This window comes from Amphiprion ocellaris, chromosome 8 (assembly GCF_022539595.1).
Source record: "Amphiprion ocellaris isolate individual 3 ecotype Okinawa chromosome 8, ASM2253959v1, whole genome shotgun sequence".
Lineage (NCBI taxonomy): Eukaryota > Metazoa > Chordata > Actinopteri > Pomacentridae > Amphiprion > Amphiprion ocellaris.
The window spans coordinates 34931044-34953746 of record NC_072773.1 but is presented as its reverse complement, the minus strand read 5'-3'; the positions used below and the strand labels follow the sequence as shown (position 1 = coordinate 34953746).

General features: G+C 39.7%; 1 protein-coding gene across 2 annotated transcripts in view; it reads right to left on the bottom strand.

Moving 5' to 3' along the window:
• LOC111579268 (thymocyte selection-associated high mobility group box protein TOX-like) overlaps positions 1-22703 on the bottom strand; it is an 83470-nt gene that overhangs the window by 8128 nt on the left and 52639 nt on the right. For both annotated transcript variants that reach the window (XM_023286488.3, XM_023286490.3), the window contains 3 exons: positions 20155-20418; positions 3427-3657; positions 682-762 (listed from right to left, as the gene is read on the bottom strand). In XM_023286488.3, coding sequence (XP_023142256.1) covers positions 682-762; positions 3427-3657; positions 20155-20418 — 576 coding nt within the window. The remainder of the gene's footprint in view (positions 1-681; positions 763-3426; positions 3658-20154; positions 20419-22703) is intronic.

The window sequence follows — 22703 nt, the reverse complement described above, 5'->3', positions numbered from 1 at the left end:
GAGGCTGTTTGCCTGCAGAACAAATGGAATGACAAAAGGAATCTTCCCCACACCGCACTGTGTTGTTAATACAAGACGGCACTAAACAATGCAATGCACAGCTCTCCTCCTACCTTGCCTTTCCTTATTCCCTCCTGCTCCTATGCATGCCGCTGTACGCGAGACGCCATCGTTTTATGGGGCAATAAAGAAATAAATAAATAAAGGATGTCATAGATCTGAATTAGCAGGAAAGTGTCGGCTGCGTTGCCTAATGATTGCCTGAAATCGATGATCCGATGCATGACACAGGTGTCCGTTGGTCTGTTTTCTAAAGATGCATGCGACTTACACCTGGCCGTTGAGAGAGAGCAAACATCTCCCACCCTTCAACCTTCACATGGCCATATGCTTGTGTGCTCCGCCTGGCTGACCCCTCCCCCCCAACCTTATATCGCCATACCAAACCCCAACCCCCAATCTGCACCCTATGGAAATCAGGTATTGTTCTAAATATGGCCTTCTCTCTCTTCTCGTTTTTTTTTTTTTTTTTTTTTTGCATAAGATGCCCCCACCCTCCTCCTCCTCCTCCACCGCCAACCATCATCTCATCCCAAGGAAGCCCCTCCCAGCCCATTAGCAGGGATTTTCCATCCAATCCATCATCAGTCTTAGCCAGGGCCAGTGTGTCATAAGCGTTACCTTGGAAACCAGACTGGCTCGGTACGCAGCCAAGGCTTTTAGGTACTCTTTCTTAGCCGCCTCGGTTTTCCTCTTGTACCCCTGCGAAGACAAAAAAAAAAAATCCAAACATGAGGCTTGGGGTGAGAGGAGAGGCTGACAGAAACACACACCTCTCAGCTCTTTAGCTCACTTTCTTTCTTAAACACATCCTGCACACATGAACATGCACTCACACACAAAGAAACGTGTCCTTAATGTTTCTCTTTCCATCAGAGCCAATGGTACAGAACACCTCTATTTCCTCATCACAGCACTAATACTCTCTCATCTCAATGTGTCTCCCTCCATTGTGGCAACACATCATTTCCATTCCAATCCACCTCAGAGAAATGAACTGGAACTTCTCTCTCTCTTTTCCTCGCTGTCCCTTTAGCACCACAATAACACTATCAGTATCACTGACATTAGTGATAACCCAGAATGGTTGTTGTCATTTGGTACATTAGGATGTGATCCCTCCATATGAGTTTTGTTTTGAAACTGCCTTCCATATTGTCGGAGTGACGCCGCTGTTGCCATACAACTATCAGCTGCTGTGTTTTTCCAAGAAGTCAGTGTGTTTGCATAAAGAATGCGGGTATATGAGTACACATGGATATCTGCACACACTCACACACACACACACATATATATATATATATATATATATATATATATATATATATATATATATATATATATATATATATATATATATATATATATATATATATATATATATATATATATATATATATATATACACGTTGGAGTGTGTGTAGGTTGTGGCAGAATGACTGAAAATGAGGCTATTAGCTATAAGGGCTATAAGCGAAATCATGTCTATTATGCAGAACAGAAAGGACAGAGAAATGCGTTTCTTAGAAAGATAACACGTCTCTACGTATTGGATGTTTTCCCTTGACAATATTACATTTACTGATAGCAAAATTACACCTTTAGAAACATCCTACGCTGACAAATAGAAACATGTTTTTTGACACAATTCTTTCCTTATTTAACCCTCCTGTTGTCTTCATTTACCAAAAAATATTTTTCCCTTGTCTGAAAAAAATCCCAAAATTCAGCAAAAAAAAAAAATCCCCAAATTTTTGAATTTTTAAAAAAACCTTCAGGAAGAAAATTCCAATTATTCCTTAAAAATTTCCCTTAAAAATGTTATTTAAAAAAAAAAAATTTCGAAAGAAAATTCAAAAAATGAGTAAAAATCTTCCAAAAAAATCCTAAGAATATTCAAAGTGATTCCATATATATCAGTAAAACTTCTAATATTTTCTTTAAGAACATTCACATAAAAATCAACCAAAATCCAGTGAATTTCGTTGGATTTTGGTTGATTTTTTTCTGAATATTCTCAACAAAGCAGTTTCTTTTTCCACCAAAACATTGGTGGAAAAATGAGAAGTTCACACATCCCAGCTTGTCAGAGGGCCAATGAAGATGCATGGTGTGGAGGCACCGGCTATGGAGGCTGGAGGGACACAGGAAATGGGACACTACCTCGGCCCAGAGCTTTGTGGGAGTTTTGTTTTGGCAAAGATGATTTCCAATTTTTCTGCTATATTTTTGGAAAATCATTCTTTTTAGGTTTTGATGGACATCGCACTGCATTGGAAAACACCTTTGCATTGTGGTAGCTGGAAACCAGTCGAGCAACGCGGAGGATTTGAGCATCTGTTTGTGCATTCATATGTGATTGTTTGCTTTTGCAGGGGTGCACTAGCTAGTGAGTATTTGTCTGTTTACCCACTGCATCAGTCCTGGACTCCTGAAATCTCCCCAGGCATGTTTATATTCCTCCCATATTGACCATTTCTTGACGGTAAAATGTCCTACTTTGTTAGTCTCAGACTGTTTTACGGCTATTGTTGCACAGAACGCTCCCCCGCCCTTCCTCAACCGCTCCCTTTGTTAGAATTAAATTTAGAAAGAAAATCATTTTAATGAGAGTCAGGGGAGTGGGGATAAATGGATGGATTATCTTTAGAAAGAGAAGAACTAGCTCATTAAGGTGAGCTGTATCTCACAGCAATGTTCTGGTAATTACACAGCAGATAATGCCAACGAAAAGCTGCTCCATGCTGCAGCACACGCGCCATCTACTGGCAGGATCAGAATGCATATATGTGTGCATGTTCCCTTTATGTAACAAACATCCTTCTATCTAAGCCTAAAACAAAAGGTTTAGATTCTTATCCATCATGAAATACCATCTGTGTATAGACAGTTTAGAGAACTATCTTCAATGACAAGCGCAACAGATGGTCTGGGTCCTTCCAAAAGCATTTATTGCAACATCACTTCCCACCGCCCACTACATATTTAGATCACGCGATTCGGTATCCGTACGTAACGTACACATGCAGAACACACGCCTGTTCTCAGTGCAAGGTCAGGGAACGAACAACCTTGCTGGAGTACTGGGCTCTCTGAGTGCTTTTCTTGTGTTATGCTATGCTACACTACATTATGTTATCTTATCTTAGCTGTTTTTATTTTCTGATTACTTTCTGCATTTTGTTATGGGAGTTAACATACATAAAAACTAGTCATTTCATTACTTTGCATGTTGGTTTTGGTGCTGAATGTTGCCTCTGATAAACAGTTAATATCCTCAAGGTTTCTCTGCATCTGTTACAGCTTCCTGCATCTTCCCCCATCTGCTTGATTATTTCTGCTCTTCAAGACCTGCATGTTCTGTACCTGCTTCTGTTCCTCTCCTAGGCTGTCCCACATGGAGGCCACGATCTTGGACACGTCTCCGAAGGTGGCGTTGGGGTTCTGGCCCTTGATGGCCGCCTGGGTGTCTCTGAAGAAGAGAGCGTACGCTGATACGGGTTTCTGCGGCTCGTTGGGATCCTTCTTCTTCTTCTTCTTTTGAGGTTTGGGTTTGGGCTTCATCATTTCTGCTGAGGGTCGCTTCTCACTGCTTATCTGGAGACAGAAAGAGGGACGGAGAGGTCAATGATGAGTTAATATTTGGCTCTTTTGCTGCAGCCTCCATAGAAAAACAAACAAAAAAACATAGGGAGTTTTTGCAATGTTGTATGATGCATTAACTCGATGTGTTTTTGTCAAGGTTGCATATATACATATACACACCCACCTATACACATGCATGCATGAACACACACATATATAAGCAGATCAATTTGAAGCCATGAGAGAATAAAAACTAAAAGAACGTGAGTCAGACAGGTTTGTTCTGAAACTGGATGCTGGGAGAGAGTGAGGCAGGTTAATTAAAATTTCATCTGCAGCAGATTTTCTTGGTTTTTACATTTTATCAGGTGTTAAATCACTACATTGGTGAATATTTGCTGCCTTTGTTGTCTTTTTCATGTCGACCACAAAGGATTCAAGAACACACTGGCAGGAAACCATAAGAAACAGGATTAAATCTATACATTTTTTCCTCGCATGTGCCCGGCTAGTTTGTCAACAATAATACGCTGCAAATCTCTCTGCATTTTCAGGGGGAAAAGCAAAACTGCTCACATCTGCGTGATGTACTTGATCCAATACACATGAATACATTTTCATTTTCCACAGAGGGCTTTGACTGGGAGTCAAATCCAGGTCACCTGATCCTGGAAGTGATTCTATATGGAAATTGCCGTCTTTGCTGAAGAGAGAACATGTCAAGCATGGGAGAAAGAGGGAGACGGAGGGGAGGAGGGAGAGGGTGAGACAGACAGAGAGAGAAAGAGGGAAAGATAAGAGAAAGAGAGAGGAGACGGAGAAGGAGAGGAAGAGGAGGAAGAAGAAGTGACGGCTTGATGTTGCCATTAGTATCAGTGGAACATTAGTAACCTGATTTCCTGGTTGCTCGAAAGACAGAAAAAACAATCCAATTTTCCATATGATAGAAGATATAATGACATGCTGAATATCTAATGATATACGTTGGTATTAGACTCACTGATGGATGCTTATGTGCTGTCTTTATGGTGGCGGGCTTATGGAGAGTTACTCAAATGACGTTAAAGGCTCCCAGCGAAGTGACAGCAAATTCCTTTTCTTTCTTTTTTTCTTGTCTGGCAAAGTGACACCATGTCCAAGGCCGAGCTCCCATTTCATCCCGTTGCTTTTTTTTTGGCAAATTTTAAACATCTTTGAATGTTTGCTTTCATAATCCACTGTTCCAAGGTTTCAGTGTTAAAACTCAGCAGGTGGGAGAGCGAGCCATGAAAAAGATTTGTCCCCGCGAGAGTATCAAACAGCAAACTCGAGGACGTTTAAAGACGCTCGTTTCCATCTAATGCATACTTATCAAGAGATTAAGCAACGACCACGTTTTCTCCTTTCACTGTCAATTGGAAAACAGGAAATGACTGCCTTTGAAAATTGCATTGTTTCAGCAAAGCATTTGCCAAACAACACACTGTATTCCACACAGCATGAAATTAACTAATCAAAATTCAGGGTCCAGGAGCACATTTGGCAGCTAAAGAAAAACTTCAAAATGGCTTTTGTGATGTGCGGAAATGAATGAATGTTCCCATTCAGGGTGATGTGAAAGTATTGCTTGTCTATTCTACAGCTTACAGGTAATATTCATTTTTTTTGCCGTGTGTGTGTGGTTTCATTAAAAAATAATCATCCCTCACTTTTAGGCAATGAGGCAGAAGACAGGCATTTGAAACGACATCTGTTCCACCCAAGCCTTTGAAGTGAAAATAGAATAAACTGAAGGTAGAGCTAATGGAAGGACAAAATAGAAAAAAAAAAAGAGACAAGGCTAAATAATCTCCAGGAAAACTCAGATGTATTCATACAGAGAGAAAGAGTGATGACACACAACAGCGTCGCAGCAGCAGCATGCAATCAACCAGGGGAATAAAAGGCCACAGTCTCTCATTTCTTTGGCTTTATTTTCCTTCTCTTACAACACGAGAGTCATGTTTGTGAACTTGAGTATATACAGTAGAAGGCTGACAGATGGAAACGAAACATCAATTCATCTGAAAAGAATGCAGCTGAAAAATTAATGATAGTAAACCAAAAGTCAGAGCAGTGTCAATAGTTTCCCTTTAGATAAATAAATCAAGAAAAAAAACACCCTTAGATAGTTAATTTGTTGTTTCATCTAATCTATTTCTGACATATTTCCAATAAGACTTTTAGAGAATTCAATAACTGTATCTTGTTTTTCTTACCTGACAAAATACTATCAAATATCACTTTGTGTTAGAGTGTTTTACATGCCTTAAGGTGTGAACTGTCTATAGCTTAAACAAGACCAGTCTTAAACATAAGAAAAAGGGACACAGTCTTCTGTATCTGTGTTAACAAAGTGTAAAAAAGTGTCACTTCCTATGACGGCGAACACGTTCATCGCAGTGGTTTTACAAATTATGGACGGTGGATAAACAAATACCCGCCACGTAGCTACAATATCAAGCTTATTTTCCTGGATTTTCTCCTACAGGTGCAGAGAACAGTAATGATTATGACAGCTGTTGTTGTCAGTGGAGAAAAAAAAGCAGAAAGAAGAAAAAAAAGACAGTCGCATCCCTTATTCATAATGCAACATCTCGTGGCTGCAACTGCATTCTGCTCTATTTTCTGATACTGTCAGCGGTGAGATCGCTATCTTGGTCCTCTCCTGTGTTGGACTTCTGCTGATGCAAAATAGTGAAGCTCTTGGATTCTCGACAGCAGATCTTGATGTTTACTCATCGGGCTTTAGACTGATGGACATTTATTTTCTGTCCTACCTCTCTATTATTGTGCTAAAGATATCTCGACATAACATGATGCTGTTTTGTTGAATTTATTATTGTTATTATTAACAAGAATCAACCTAAACATTGAAAAAAAACAACAGACTGACTTGCATAAGGCAAACTATGTACCTGATGTTGCAAAAAAAAACCCTGAAAAATCTGGAAATATTCCTTTAGCTTCCACTGAGAAACAACAAAATCCTGATTTAAATGATACACTAGCAAAACACAATTGCACATAAAACATACTTAAATGTATCTAAAGCATGGATTTTTTAACAGTTAAGTCACTAGATGCCGATTGTCTCTACCCAAGAAGACACGCTGTCCACTTACAGAGCAGATCAAGACTGACGTTGCAAAGAAAAATGCAATTAGAGACGGCCACAAACAGCACAGTAGGCAAGGTAAGACCACCATGTCCTATAGGGAGCAGCAGCGGCGGCAGTCTAAATATATTTCAGAACAGAGTTTTCTAGTTTACCAGCAAAAGATTGAACTATAGTGTCAGTCTTAACCCATCAGCGTTTCTGTTGTCTGATACGGAGAAAAAGAGAGCGAGAGAGAGAGGGAGATAAAAGAGGTGGTAAGTGAAGAGAGAGAGAGAGATAGATAGGGAGGAAGAGGAGGAGGGGTAGCTGTAATTCTGAATGGACAGCACTGCACTGGCAAGACAAGATTAGAATTGACAGTCTGATAACTGCGTCACTATCAAAACAGCAGAGAGAGAGAAAAAAGGGAGAGGGAGGGAGGGGAGAATGAGGAAGTGAGAGCGAGAGAAGAGTGAAGAAAGTGAGATGCAAAGAATAATGGAAAAAAAAGAGAGTCACAGTTGATGTAAAGTAAACAGATAAAAGCAGAAAAAGGGACGAGGATTGATAAAAACAAGGACGACGCAGAGACAGACAGCATTTAAAAGACGTGAAAATAGACAATAAAAGCAGGTGATGGTATGGAAGAGTCCAGAGAGTGTCGGTTCCTCCTGAATATATGCAGCAGCATCATCATCATCATCATCATCATCGTGCACAGCGAACAGTGAAGTGGAGAGTGTGCCGTATCGATTCCAAAAAGGCCATAAAAGCAAACAGGAACTACTCTGAGGGTGACGCACTTTTCTCTTCACCGCCGTTTACACCGAAGCATGATGCAGATACTGAGCGCAACACTAAATCACATCTGAACGCCATCCACTCCCAGAGTCTGTACACATTGTTTCATGGATTTCAAGCCAAACAGCTGTAAAATGGGGGAAGGAAAAAAAAAACCACACACACAACAGTGGGTTTTTTAGTGTGTTAGTGTGCGAGCGTCAACAGAAAATACACGATAAACCCCATTTTTACACGCTATTTTCGCAGGCAAATATTGTCTGAATGTGCACTGGCCTGAAGAATGAGATAAAGCAAACACACTCCTCAGCAACTGACTGTGACACAGAAGAGGCTCTTTAAAGCAGCAGTTTAAGAGCATCAATCAAAGGTTCGGAGTGAAATAATCTTTCATCGGGGACTGAATGGAGGGGGGGAGAAAAGGCAAGCAAAATCAGATTTAACAAGCAGAGTTTCCTACGATAAATCATCTTGCATTGTTTTGTCCTGGCTAAATGTTGTCTTAAGAAAGAGCAGCTTTGAAATGTACTTTTTTACGACACATGCTTTAACGAACACGCGTTATTTTGCTTTGGTTAAACTTGGACTGGGCTTGTTCCCTCGAATTCCCAGTGTGAAATTTATGCACATCTGCCCTCAAATATTCCCACAAAGTGCTTTCCCACAGTGCAATGTGTTGAATTTTACAACTATTCCATAGCACGAAATCATGGTTCATAAAAGTCTAAAATCCCAATTTATGTCTCACTTTCTAATCAGCTGCTTAGTGTCAAATGGAGACTAGCCTAGGAGTAAATGATGACGTGATTATGGATGTAGTTTATGTGACTAAAACCTAAAATAATAGTTTTGTGGGCGGAAATATTGATAAATAAAGCAGATATGGGAAGCTTGATAGGGAACATTTTCCTATTGACACTCACAGAAGATGTTGTGCAGGATTATTATTCATTTGAAGTTGCTTTCATGTCCACCTGATGAATTTAAACCCAATATTCTCTCTCCTTTTTAGCTCTGTTTTGCTCCTCACCAGCTCCTCGGGGAAATATCTGGTTCTTTAGCAGCTAAATACTCCATTTTATTCACCAGCTGGTTTGTAACCTTGTCTGTCTGTGTTTTGGTGCTGGGCAGGAAATGTAGGCTGGTGGTTTTTTTTTTCTTTTTCCTTCTTTGTTTTTTTTTTATTTTTCCATTGAAAACACCTGCCTGTTGTTACTGAAAATAACTGATGAGAGAGCAGTCAGAAGGAAGTAAAACAGTAAATTTTGGAGAATTAAAAGCAAAAGTGATGCTATAAAGCTCCTTAGAGTTGAGCCATCAATTCACTTTTACAAATATCTATTCATGGGATCCATTGTCACTACAAAAAGCTACTTTAAAAAATTAAAATTAGCTGTATAGAGGTGTATATTGAAGCTGAGCTGTAGTTTGATACTTCTAATACGTATTTTTCATATATTTACCTGTAAAAAACCTTGAAGGAGAAAATGCAATAATGAAAAAATGTACTTTAGCCACAGCGCTATAGATCTGTTCAGCATGGACTTCTCCACAGCAGCGTACTGGAGAGAATCACAGCTTAGTGCAGCTGTGCAGGACTCTGAAGCCTTTGTGGGTTAACAAATGGATAAATGGCCATGGTTAAAGCAGCAGCAGTGAGAATAATGTAATTTCAGGATGCTGTATATATTTTTCCTGCAATTTCCACCACAAGCTGTAACTTTGCCGTGAGGCAGAAGTGGGTTCAACAACAACAAAAAAGAAAAAAAACACAAAGATATGGCTTCTTTCATGAGCGGCTACAAAGTCAGCTGGTTTTAAAAAGCGTGTTTGTCAACTGAATCATTCATCCAGGTACTCCATAAATGATGAATGCTATGCAAAGTTTAAGAACGTGGATTTAAAATATGTTAGCTCTCTCTACTCGACGCTGTGATCAGATGATAAACGCTAGAGTGGGTTTCGAGGAAAAAGTAAGCAAATCTTTCAGTTACTATAATTGGGATAAGGAACATGTGGGTTTTGAATTTTCTTGTTTTGCCTTTAGTCATTATTTAGATATCGTTTTCAACCAGCATTTCAAAGTGCACCTGCATGTGATGCTGTCAGGACGGAGGCCGTATTTAAAAAGTTGGCAGGCAGGATGAGAATGTAAACAAAGCTGTTTGAAATCTGAATAGTTCAACCTTCTGTAAACTAAAACCGCCTGCAGACACCATAAATGGAACCCAAAAACGCAGGACGGTCACTAAGAAAGTTTCTACCGATGTCACACGTGTGATACTTTGCATAAGAAGTTTGTACAAATTTTTACGCTACCTGTCAATTATTCTACAGCCACCCCTGTGTTCACCCTGTCTGCATGTATTACCATCATCTGCCTCACCATGAAGGCTTCATGGTTTAAAATATGTCTTAAAATATATACAGTGACCTCCTCGTATGGAAGCAATTACAGCCCCATGTCAGACTGCCCATCTGTAAGCAATGAGCATGTCAAAGCCGCTGCACAGATCTCTGAGTAGAACCAGGCACTTGTCCAGAGAGCAGCACTCATCAAATAAAAAACACGGCCCGGCCCAAACAATAATGAACCGGAAGTGCAGACTCACGACGGAGATCTGAGAGACATGAAAGGACGTCAGTGGGAATCGTATAGACCCGATCCATAAAGCGCCCATTATGGAATTTGTATCCAGTTCTGGTACCGTGCCACTACAAATATACAAGCTCTTTATGATGTGGAGGATTCTGTTAGTGTTTTCTGACGTGCATTACTGAGCTGGAAATGTGGATTTGATTCTGACCAGCATCTCCCCCCACCCCTTTTTTTTTTTTGCAGATACGTTAATTCAAGCTGGAGCCCAAAGCCATTTTTGAACTAAGCTGCATGATTTATCTGACTGTGGAAGATGACTGACAGCTCTGAGGAGCTCCTCCCCACCAGCTCTGACTAACAGCACTGGACCTACTTAATCAGCCAAAATTGCAAAGTCGAGGCCCTTGTATTTGGTAATGTGGTGAAAACAGTGGCAAGTGAGAGCTAATTAGATTAACGGTAGTTTAACGAGCTGTTGGAGGGGCCCCCGCAGATTGGATTTTAATAAATAGTGGCAAAAGCATCTGCTCTGCACTTCCTGGCTCTGCTGGCATCCTAATTGGCCCCAGTGGGTTGCTGTAGCTCAGCACTACACAGTGCAATTTAAGAGGGGGGAAAAAGGCAAAATGCTTATCTTCTGTCCAGGTAAGTCTGGGAAACAGAATTTTAAAAAAAAGAAAATACATCTTTATGATCGTACGGCTTCACAAGCGAGGCTTTATCAATATCAATACAACACTAATGTAATTTCTGAGACTTTTATCACAACAGAACATCCGCAAAATGTCAAATCAGGAAGAGGGAAATATCTCAAAGTCCAAACAAAACAGATTGGGACACGTTCATCTTTTTCCTATTGTTTGTTTTCAAGATGATATGTTCCCATGATGAGGTCTTTGTGGAGGCAACAGCACAGAAAGGAAAAAACAATTAATCAAACATGAATGAGCGACCAGAGCAGGGTTATTTCCATAGCAACAGCCCGAGGGGACAACTTGAACCCTTTAATGTGAGCTGGTGATGTCTCTTTGTAAACATCTGCGCAGCGGGGGGAGAAAGCCAATGAGAAAGCCTGGCAACAGAGGCATCACAGGGCAGCAACCTCTTGGTATCAATCGAAGTTTCCATTATCTAGTGTTGAAAGGACCAAAAAGTGCTCTGAAACATTGTATTTGGGAGCATTTGGAGTTGATAAGAGTCTTTGTGCGACTGCTGTTAAATGTCCAAAAACACTGAGGTGTTGTTCATGGCTGATACAAAACATTATGCAAATGTTCAGAAAAAGAAGTCACATTATGAGAAATAAGTTAATTTTGGAAGACACAACTCACCTGATTGTGCTGCTTGAAGAATCTCTCTGAAACTGATATCAAAGCCATTCACACAAACACCGTTTTCTCCAAGTTACGTCTCTTATAGGAGGCACAACAATCACAGTTCTAATATCTTGGCTTATGCAACCTACAACCACCAGGCTCTTTCAGCCTCCAGCTGTGACCAACAGCAGGCATTGAACAAGTGCACGAAAAACACTAACAGCTCTTCTGGAGGGTTGCTCGTTGGTGGCCATGAAGGCAGCAGACTAATTGTCATTTTGCAATTCCCAGATAGGCCAGTGGGGAATTGTTGTCAAAGCTTTCTGTGTCCTCTGATGATATTAAAATGCATAAATGAGTAAAACCTCCAAGGATTTTTAGAGCTACAAGAGCTGAAGAGAAAAAGAAGAGGGCCTCGTGCTCTGAAAGTAACCTGATTGCAGTCTAAAAATGACTGGAGCACCATAAGTATATAGTAGCAGGATAGTAATTCAGTCAACCACAAAGCTCTCACCATGTAAAAGGAAACTTCAGCAGCCTATAGTTCTCAGCGCTTCATGCTCAAGTCAACAATCCTCGTACAAATCTTCAATCAGCTCCAATGCACAAGACGAAAATCCAGCAACAACATTTCAGTAACAAAAAAGGTCGGTGACAGTCTTTTAGAAGCTCTAGAGGAGACGTGAATAAGGAGTTTCTCTCTGTCTCTCAGTGCTGAAACAACTCATCAGTGACTGGGCTGTACATGGAGTCTGGCAGCACCACCGCTGGCAGTAGCAGGTATCCGTAACCTTCTTACAAACACTCTCGTCCCAGACCTCATTGGTTCCTTGGGCGAGAGTAATGGCTTCTTTGCGCTGCGCTGCGCAGTGCTATTGTAGAATCACAGAGCGGTTAATTGAAACAAATGACTCTAATAATGGGACATTATCCCCACAGGCTGGCTTTGTGGTGGGTCTAATTAGCGTTGCGGTGGTGGCGAGGAGGACGAGTCACCATGCTGATCCCTCAAAGGAAGCAGCCGAGGCCCCCTTTTAAGTGGCCAGTATGGGATTCTCCAGCCTGCAGCCGGTAGTCGGGGCGCCAGGCTTCTCCAAAACCAGCGTGGTGAATGTAAACATGTTCAGCCGGCCCTCGGGACCTCGCAGGGTCTGGGCTGCTTTTTCTTTCCTGTTCTTCCAGCTTGTAAGGTTTAAGGTCAGAATAAGAAAATAAATTAGCATTTTTTTCTTTATGCTATGACCACATGTGTAAACAGAGATGATGTATTTTAAATTAATCCATAAATAATGTGGTAAAACTGTCAGAAAACTGTGACAAATCCAATCACTTCATCATCTTCTGGTTAGTTTTTTGTGCGACAAACAATGAGATACAAGAGAAAAGCGGCAAACTGTCACAAATCTGAGGCTTGAACCAGCCAGAAATTCACGTTGTTGCATGATAAATGACTTTGATTTCGTACATGTTGTATATTTAATATTTTATCACATGATTTAGGGCTTTAAAGCAAATTCAGAGATTTGTCAGATAAACATATGACAAGAGTAAACTATGAAGTACTGAAATATTTAGCAGGGATTTCTTCATGATTCAGGACTTTTTGGCCTAAAATCATGGTTTGATGACACACCAGAGCCGTATTTTCCATGAATCCTGATAAAAATCTATAGAGTGCATTAGCATCAGCTACTAGGACACCTACTTATCATTTTTTGGTCAACAAAATGTCAGAAAACTGTGACAAATTCAATCACATCATCATCTGCACTTTGTTTTTGTGCAACAAACAAAGAGAAAAGCAGTAAATTCTTGCAAATCAGAGTCTCAAGTCAGCCAAAAATTCCCATTTCTGCATGATAAATGACTTTGATTTCGTAATTGTTGTCATTTAATATTTCACTGATTGACTACTTGATTAATCTACTAATCACTTCAGCAATTATTAGGATTATTGACAATTTTTCACATTGTTGTCCTCCCGCATGTCATCCCGTTCTCCTTTGGCGCGTCAATGGCCTGTAACTAATGTGACAACGGGGGGGATATTGTTTTTCTGATGTATTTTGATCACCACTGAAATCTGTTTTTGCCATTCCTAATTGTTTACCCTTGTACATGATGATCCCAGAAAAGTCAGATATAATGCAATGCTCAAATCTCTGTGACCAAGCTGTTTTAAATATTCATTAGTCGTAACAGTTGCCTAAGGTTATTTGAATTAGTGCCATGAATATTCATGGAGTGCAATGAATGTGCATTTGTTTTTAATGCTCAATCCGTTAATGCTCGTCTTCATTACTTCACTCCGAACGCTGCATAATAAGCCGGCGCAAAACAAAGCTTTACTTTTTAAAAGCAGAGCGGCTCTCTTTTGGAAGCCTATTTGCTTCAGTTTAAATGAAACAGGAGTGCCCCACCAATTATCTCGCTGTCATTTCTTTTGACAACTACAAGACACATTGTTCACCCCCGTTGTGTGGCGTAGCACTGAAGGGCATCTGTCTTTTTGTTGAAATGGAAAAAGCCACAACTGAAAGTATTTCGACTGTTACAAAAAGTGATTTATCTGGGAACGTCAGCGAGATGTCATATCTATCCCAGTGAAAGGCAGCAGAGCAAGCAGGTCATATGAGATATGTCTAAAACCTACAGTGGAAAAAAGATTGCTGTTTCAATTTAGAAAAAAAAACAAAAAACACAACAAAAACACCAGTAATCCAGCTGCACTGAGCACGGGATGTCAAATCAAACTGCAATTTGCTGCAACGTGTATTTAAAGTCTGTGTGAAGCAAATTCAGAGATTTGTGAGACAAACATGTGAGAAGACTGAAGTATGCTTTAGTGAATGTTGAGGTTTCTTGTTTCTTCATGATTCAGGGCTGTTTGGGCCAAAATCACGGCTCCATGACACACCGGAGCTATACTTACAAAATATAATGCCATAAAACTATAAAGCGTATTAACATCAGCTGTTATTTTGCTTGATGGGGAGCTACTACTACATTTGCTACAGTGGATTATAATTTTTCAGTCATCAAAATGCCAGAAAACTGTGACAAATTCAATTAAATCATCATCTTCAGATTAGTTTTCTCTGCAAAAAATGAAGAAATAAAAGAAAAAAGCAGCAAATTCTTGCAAATCTGAGGCCTGAACCAGCAAAAAAAAGGCATTTTTGCATGAATGAAACGTTGGTATTTATTATTTTCTAATATAATTCAGGGCTTCTTGGCTCTAAATTGCATCTGGATGACACTGAGCTACAGAGCCATACTTTGCATGAATCCTGCCCCTAATACTATAATGTAATAAAATCTATAGAGCGTATTAGCATCGGCTTTAACACTGCTCGACCAGGAGCTACTACTACACCTACTACAGCCTGGAATCTGCTAGCTAGCTGTAAATACACACCTCTGTTTTTAATTTACGTTGATGGAGAGTGAAGAATCACCATGAACATTTGCCTCTTTAGCACTATTTTATACCAAATTTTCATTATAGACAACTAGGATTCACAAATAATGTCTGACAAACATCCACCCAAAAGCATCAGAGAAACCTCCTCGCTCTCCATAATCAAGAAATCCACAGACGCATCTTTTAAACACTATTTATATCACATAATCTCTTTATCTACATGTTCCTTTCTCTATTTTATGTATTTTTTGCAGTCTTGCCTACTTTGTAAAGTGTCTTTTAAAAGCGCTATTGAAGTATTATGTTTTAATAAATGAGCTTGTATGCTTTATTTATCATAGTAGGTTAAATTTTTCCATATCTACAGCCAGCAGTTGTGCTTTTGGTTTAAACAAGTTACACATTTAAAGTTTATGCTAATTAATTTAAAGTATTATTGTTCATTTGAGCAAAGACGGATGGATGGATGGATGGATGGATGGATGGATGGATGGATGGATGGATACTTTATTTGTCTCCTTGTGCCTTGAAATTCTAGGTAACCAGTAGCTCACGTGTGCAGTTAACGTGCAATTATTGCTTATTTTTTCTTGACTTTTTTTAACTTTACTTTGTATACTGGCTCATGTTTAATAAAACAGTCTATTGTGATGTGATGAACTCAGAACAAATATATTTTTACTGATTGCAACTGAGCATTAGGCCACTAAATTAATTTCACTGTATGCACTGAATAAACACTCTATCTTTGTGTATTTTTATTTTTCAACTTCCCTCACCGAGTATCTCTACCTAGATACTATACATCGCTGATAATCCCACTCTGACCCCTTTAACAGCTTGATTGGGTCTCTATCTAACTATCCCCGTGCCGTCAATAACCACAGCTGTCAATACAGTTTTTTATGTCACTGCTTTAAAATTGTTACGGCCCTTTTTCTCTCGCTGTCTATGTCCTAAATGCCAAGTGATGCAAAATAAATTTCCTTTTGCAGATTAAATGAAGTCAAATTAAATCAAGCTAACATAACCTTGTAGCAATCAGTGACTCTGACAAAGAGCGATCCTGGAAACACACAGTCAACACACTACACTGAGCACACACACGCTGTACAAACAGTGCCAGAGTGCAAACACACTGTAACTCAGGCACTAATGTACAGACACGAACTAATGCCTTCAGGCTGAAATTAGCTTGTTTTTTTTTTTTTTCTAAAAGTTAAAGCTCTACAAATCAATATTTTTATATTACATATGAATCAAAAACTACCAAACCAAGACCAGAGCTGAAAAATGGAGTGAATATTGGATGTATTACAGCTTTAAATCAATGCTTATGTTGCTCCGAGATGTGAAAGTAAATTTGTTTGGGGCGATGTGTCTCTGAGCTCGCTGTAGACTCCTTCAGCCCACAAGTGGACAAAAAAATAAAAACATCACTTCTTTAACTACGTTGATGCAGCTTTAAAAAGAAACTAAAAAAAAAAAAAAAAAACATCTCCAATTGATAAATCACAATTTCAACAATGACTTATCCCAGCAGAATGCTAAAAATCCACACATCAAGCTGCCAAAAACACTAATCTGGAAGCACATATTTAACAAAACTCCCACCAGGAGTCATCCGACTGAATACGTGACACAAAGTTGTAAAAGTGGCAGCTGCTTTCTCAGCGGCTGGGGCTTTCCTTCTCCCTAACCAGCCTCATTACACTGGTAATGAGACAGGGGCTGGTGCTCTGTTTCAATATTTAAACGTACTGGCACCCCTCAAGGCTCCACGTTGGGGCCGTTCTACAAACTCCTCCTCGACCTCTCATTACAGTCTGCTGGCGAGGGTCCCCTCCTCCTTTTATTTTTTTATTTCTTTCAAAGAGATAGAAGTCGCCGGCGACTCCCACCCCGCTACCGTCAGCCAGACCTGCACGATCAAGGGGCTTGTTGAACACGAGACCCCTGCGTGCCACCCCGGCCCCAGAGGGATGGCACAAATGCTGACAGTGACGGGTGAGACAGGGATTCTCCCCCGCCGACGAGCATTCACACGACAGCATATTACATTTCACGGTATCCAGTCATCCAAGCCTCGGCTCCTTCTGCCTCAGTTCAGAGGAGATGACTGAGTAGGTCAGCGGTTTGGGGAGGAGTTAGGAGAACGGAAGAGCACTTCTGATGAACAGCTCTGTCTTTTACAACACCGCTTTTGATGCTACTGCTCGCAAAAAGGTGCAATTTCGAATATGAGAAACTGGCAGTTAAGATTATTCTACACATATGACTGCAGCTGAAAGGATTGAGCCCTGCACCTCAACAAAATGCTGCATCTGCCGGTTTAAAATAGAAAAAAACAACCTTAACCATGTAAGACCCATATATAGGAAAAAAATAGCAAAAAAATAAACTAAAAATATAATAACAATATTAATAATAACAATATATAAACCAAAATATAAAAGAAAATGAGCAAAAAAGAAAAACAAAAAGTTCATATACAAAACAAATACAGAAAAAATGAGCAAAAAAATAAATAAAATTAACAAAAAAACAAAACAAAAAAACCCATAAATTAAAAAAAAAAAAAAAAATAAATATATATATATATATATATATATATATATAAAAACATTTCTATTATATTTCTGCAACAGTGGGTTTTACAGGGTTAATGTATCACATATACACTCTTAAGTTCACGTCATACTTTTTTATACCAGTCATATCTAGTCCTACACAACAGATCTGCTGGTTTCATGGTAATTAGATTGAAAAAAAGTGGGCTGTGAGAAAAAATCTAGCAGCAAAAAACAGACTTCTTGGAGAGACGTGCTTTTCTGCAGGTCAGAAAGCTCAAGATTATTCTATAGTCAACTTTAAGTGAGCAGAAATTACAGTCTAAAGCTGCAAGGACAAACTGATGCAAAATTATGTGCCCATGCAGCACGATGATGGTCAATGCGCTGCTCTCAACCCTGTAATGATTTAGCTGTGTTTGCTGTAGGATCGATGTAAGCTGAAAAAGAGAATCCCAAAGCAGGGAGAAGTTTACAGAGCTTTAGCCTCAGGCTAAATGTTGTACAAAAACCAGCAACAACATCCCTGGAGATGAAGCGTATCTGTTGCTCCAGCTGAGCTTGTACTTGTAGGAGGTTTTAAATGTGCAGTGAAGGATAGCTGTTATTGAAGAGAAGTGTATCCTTAAGGTAACGCTGTCGACTTTTTATTTGCTTCTTCGGCGGCGGTGAAAGAAGACTGTTGAATGATTAGCGTTTTGGTTTTCCGGCCATCTCCTCCAATTTTCTGAGTTTATTTCAAAGCTTTCGTCAATACAATACAACAAAGGTAAAGGCTCGTCTCCTCGTTTCTGACCCGGGCTACACAGAGAGTCTATTTTCATCCAACCCTTATTATTCTTTAAGCGTGCAGCCGACACAAATTCAATCTCCCTCATTATACCTTTATCAGTATGAAATTAAGGTTAATTGACTTTGCTGGGGAAACATCAAATGAAACATCCCTAATGGAACCAAAATGAAAATAACGTCATCTCCAATTGCTTTAAAATATTTCTCAATATACAGCCTCCTTTCCTATTCCTCAGCCTTAGAAATAAGCTCCTCTTGTCCCAGGAGATAATAAATGAATTGAATCCCCCTCCCCTCCAAAGCACCCCCCACCCCTCCTCCTCCTCCTTCCTTATCGGTCATCTATTTTTCCAGAGTAAGCTATTACTTGCTGGGGTTGCTAGGCAACAAGAAATATTAATAGCGGCTATTATTAGCCAGCCTCTGCTAGAGTAGTACTAAAATGTGGAAGTGGGAAACATGAATGTGTTACATAAATCTCTGGACCTTTCACAGTGTGTGCAAGTCTCTGTTTGTGCGGTGATTTATTGCAATGATGGTTCATTTATGAGAAAAGGGGGTGTGAAATAAGAAAATGGAACATTACCCTGAAGGGCTATTTGAAAATAAATAATTGCAAAGGTGAAACAAAAGCTGTTTAAGAAGCAGGCGCTCCCTCTCTGTTTGCTTCTGAAATGTTACCGGCCAAAAGACAGAGCTGCTTTGTTCCACACGGATAAACTTTACACAAACTGTGCATGTATGTTCAAACTATTGTTAAAGTGTCCGTCGACACTGAAACACAGATTGACCGTAAATGTCCACCATCTTGCACTCTCCTACACTAAACATTTTCAGCTCAATAGCCACTGGATTGTGACCTAATCCTGAAGACTGGCTTTAATGGAGGCCTTAGATACCACCCATGGAAAAAAAAATAAAAAATGAAGCCTGCAACTTATGCAGTTTGATTCTGAAAATCACATAAGACCTGATTAACGGAGGATAAATGCCACGGATGCTCACATTAAAGCATAAATATTCATGATGCAGGGGGCAGAGAGAAAAAAGCAATATTTATGTCAGATGAAAGTATATAACGTTGAATAATTCACCACACAGGCCATCTATAATTCATCTGATTTGATCCTATGATTAAAGCATTTGAATGTGTTCGCCAGGGGTGTTTACATGTTCGGTCTGAGGCATGTTTAACACAAGAGAAAGTCCCTTTACTGGAGGTGGGAGGGGGAGGAATAAGGGTCCTCAGTATTCTTTTGAAAAGTAAAATATTCGCTGACAAGGGATATTCCTCCTCCACATCAAGATTTTCTGCCTCCAACTCGTCCTCATACCCTGTTCCCTTTTTTTTTTTTGCTTTTTTGCTTTGCTGATCATAACGGATGAAAATGTGCAGCACCGAGTTCCTCGCTCCCTTTCTTGGCTCCACTTTGAGGCAATGAAATCTTTGAGCTATGCAGCTGTATAGATATTAAAGAAGCTTTGCTGCAAAAGGTCTGAGTGTTAAGGGAGCGGTTATAAATGTTGCATGTATAGACGCTGGCCTTGCTCAAGACTCTTGTCTCGGTTTTCTTGGCCTCTAACCAAAGCTAATTATCACCCTAATAGAAGAGTGGTTTTGCTATTATGAAAAAGTGATCTGGTCATTTTACCATTTGGCTGTTGTGTATTTAAGCTCCAGTGCAGTATCATAAGATTGAAAATAAAAAACACAGAATTTTCTATAACAAGAACATGTGAAACCTTCAGACAAAATATTCTCAGCACTGACTCGTTGGCTAACTTCCAACCCTCTGACCGCAAAGACTAATAGCCGACTGCAGCGCTTGACTCGCGCGATCACAAAAGGCTCACAGCTAAAAGGAGACAGACAAAAAAGATGTGCTCACCGAGTGCATAGGCCCAGAGAGGAGGTGAGCGTCCTGACCCAGCATGTTGGACATCATGAGGGCGGGCAGCTCGGGGTAGGAGTAGGTGTTCAGCAAGCCATTGTGAGGCAGGGAGTGGAAGGGGTAACCTGACTCATGCTCCATGAGATGGAGCAGGGAAGGGTCAGCGTGGTTCGGAGGTGTGATGGGGGGGATCTCATAGTCTTCATCCCCTGCTCCTCCTCCTCCGCCGCCGCCGTTGCCTCTGCCTTGACTGGAATAGCTCTGAAAAAGCACAGAGAGAAGAAACGAATCGGTATTTTAGACTCAGATAAAGAGGAAAGTGCACCCATTAGTCATTTTGTTCCTGCATTTTTTAGGAGTTGCTAGGAGGTAATTTGTAATTTCAAAGAAAAATGTCAGGACAGGTCAGGAATAGAGAGACACTTTCATATGTGGAAGTTGGAGACTGTTGCTCACCTACTGTAGTTTGCATTTCTTAGTGAGAGCACTGCATGAATACAGCATGCCAACATAAAAACATATGTACCTGCATCTCCAAACAGCACCACAGTTAGTCACATTATAAATAAAACAGAGGCCTTGTCTCAACAAAGGAAAACTTGCCCATCAGACGCTGTTATTTAACTGAACTTCAGTGACAATCTCAGAAAGAAGCGTCAAACAAAAACAGGTTCCAGACTAATTAAAAGCTTCATAATTAACTCTTAAATGCACTTGTTGATTCTTCTTGTTTGATTTGTGTTTGCGGCAGCTCATAGGCGCCGAAACCGCGGCAGTCGATTCAGTCTGTTTTTTTTCTTGCCTGAAAATAAAAATAATTAGAAATGCAAATTGTTGCGCTTACAAAAGTGTAAAGAATTCATTCAAACACAAATGTACACAGCAAATTAATTAGAGTTAGACAACAACAGCTGCTGCACAGAATAATTTGCTTCTGAGCTCTTGACAGCTTTGAAGCGACACACTGTCAACCTGCACGCTTTTAAAATACTGTTAATCAAATTTATTACGTGGAAAAACACCGCTGACAGTCGCTTAGCGGCTATTTTATAATCTCAAAATTATAATGCCAATCATATTTTTCAAAAACAGAAACAAAACCTCCCAGTCCTCATTATGAAATGTATGCAGAATATCCAAATGACCCCCCGGCAGCTAAAACAGCACAGATTTTATGGCACTAATAAGGTGATACATGAGCACTGTCTTTTCCAGAGCCTATCTTGACATAATATTGCGCCGAGAAATATGGTTGTGTGCGCTCAAAAAGCATGCTGAGGGTATTCACCAGGGAGTGAAAAGCAATTTTGTCAGAGGCAATCTGATGCCAACTCCCCTTTATAATGACTGAAGAAAATTAATCATCACAAATAATATTCCAGTGTCAGCCATTCAAGAGCTTTTTAATAGAATTTTTATTATTCATGTCTCGTGGTACACATCAACTAGTCCGTTCTGCAACATTTCAGAAATCAATTCAATATCATCTTCATGTAGGCTGTCATCTTGCCTGCCAGTGCAGCAATTCATCTTGCAAACAAATACTTTTAGCAAACAAATGGCAAGAAACGCCGAGGAACAGCTACAACGTCCCCGCTAGAAGAAACCGCTGCTCCAAGATAGGATAAAAGTCTCATAATGTACACTATCATTAGGGAGAAAATAATAAAAATAAAAGGGAGTATGTTTACTATCAGGGGGTGATGTGCTATTTTCTCTTCCCATAACACTCGCTCCTCACTGCTTGGTGCTTGCTTAGAAATATTATCACTGACAATTCCCTTCTCCCAAGATGAAAGTTTTTGCAAATGTCTGTTTCTTTTGTCATCTGACATTTATTACTGTTGTCATCCGTTATTATTGTTAACAAACACCCGCTGCAGGTTTAATTCAAACAAATCTCACCAGGATGTGCATCTAAACTTGCCTATACATGCTGTGGTATCTATATAGGTATGTATACATTAAACTGCAGGTAAGGGGTTATCACGTAAAGTGACAGTTTCCTGTAATACTGATGCCATGTTTGCTAAAGGACACCTCAGATAGAAGAACAATGCTAACAGAATAACACACACCCTTTACAGTGTGTCTCAGCTTTGTGAATGCAAGACTGGAAGTGAAACTGTTATGTGATTAGCTGAAAAATCACTTAGTGACAAACAAATCTCAGCAGTCTGTGCAGTCCAAACCTGCCTATACAAGCCGTGGTATCTATGTACATCACCGTTTAAAAGTTTGGGGTCATCTAGGCAATTTTTTTTGGTTTCCATGAAAACTCACACTTTTATTCATGTGCTAACATAATTGCACAAGGGTTTTCTAATCATCAATGAGCCTTTCAACAGCATTAGCTAACACAATGTAGCATTAGAACACAGGAGTGATGGTTGCTGGAAATGTTCCTCTGTACCCCTATGGAGATATTCCATTAAAAATCAGCTGTTTCTAGCTGGAATAGTCATTTACCACATTAACAATGTCTAGACTGGATTTATCATTCGTTTAATGTTATCTTCATTGAAAAAAATGTTTTTATTTTAAAA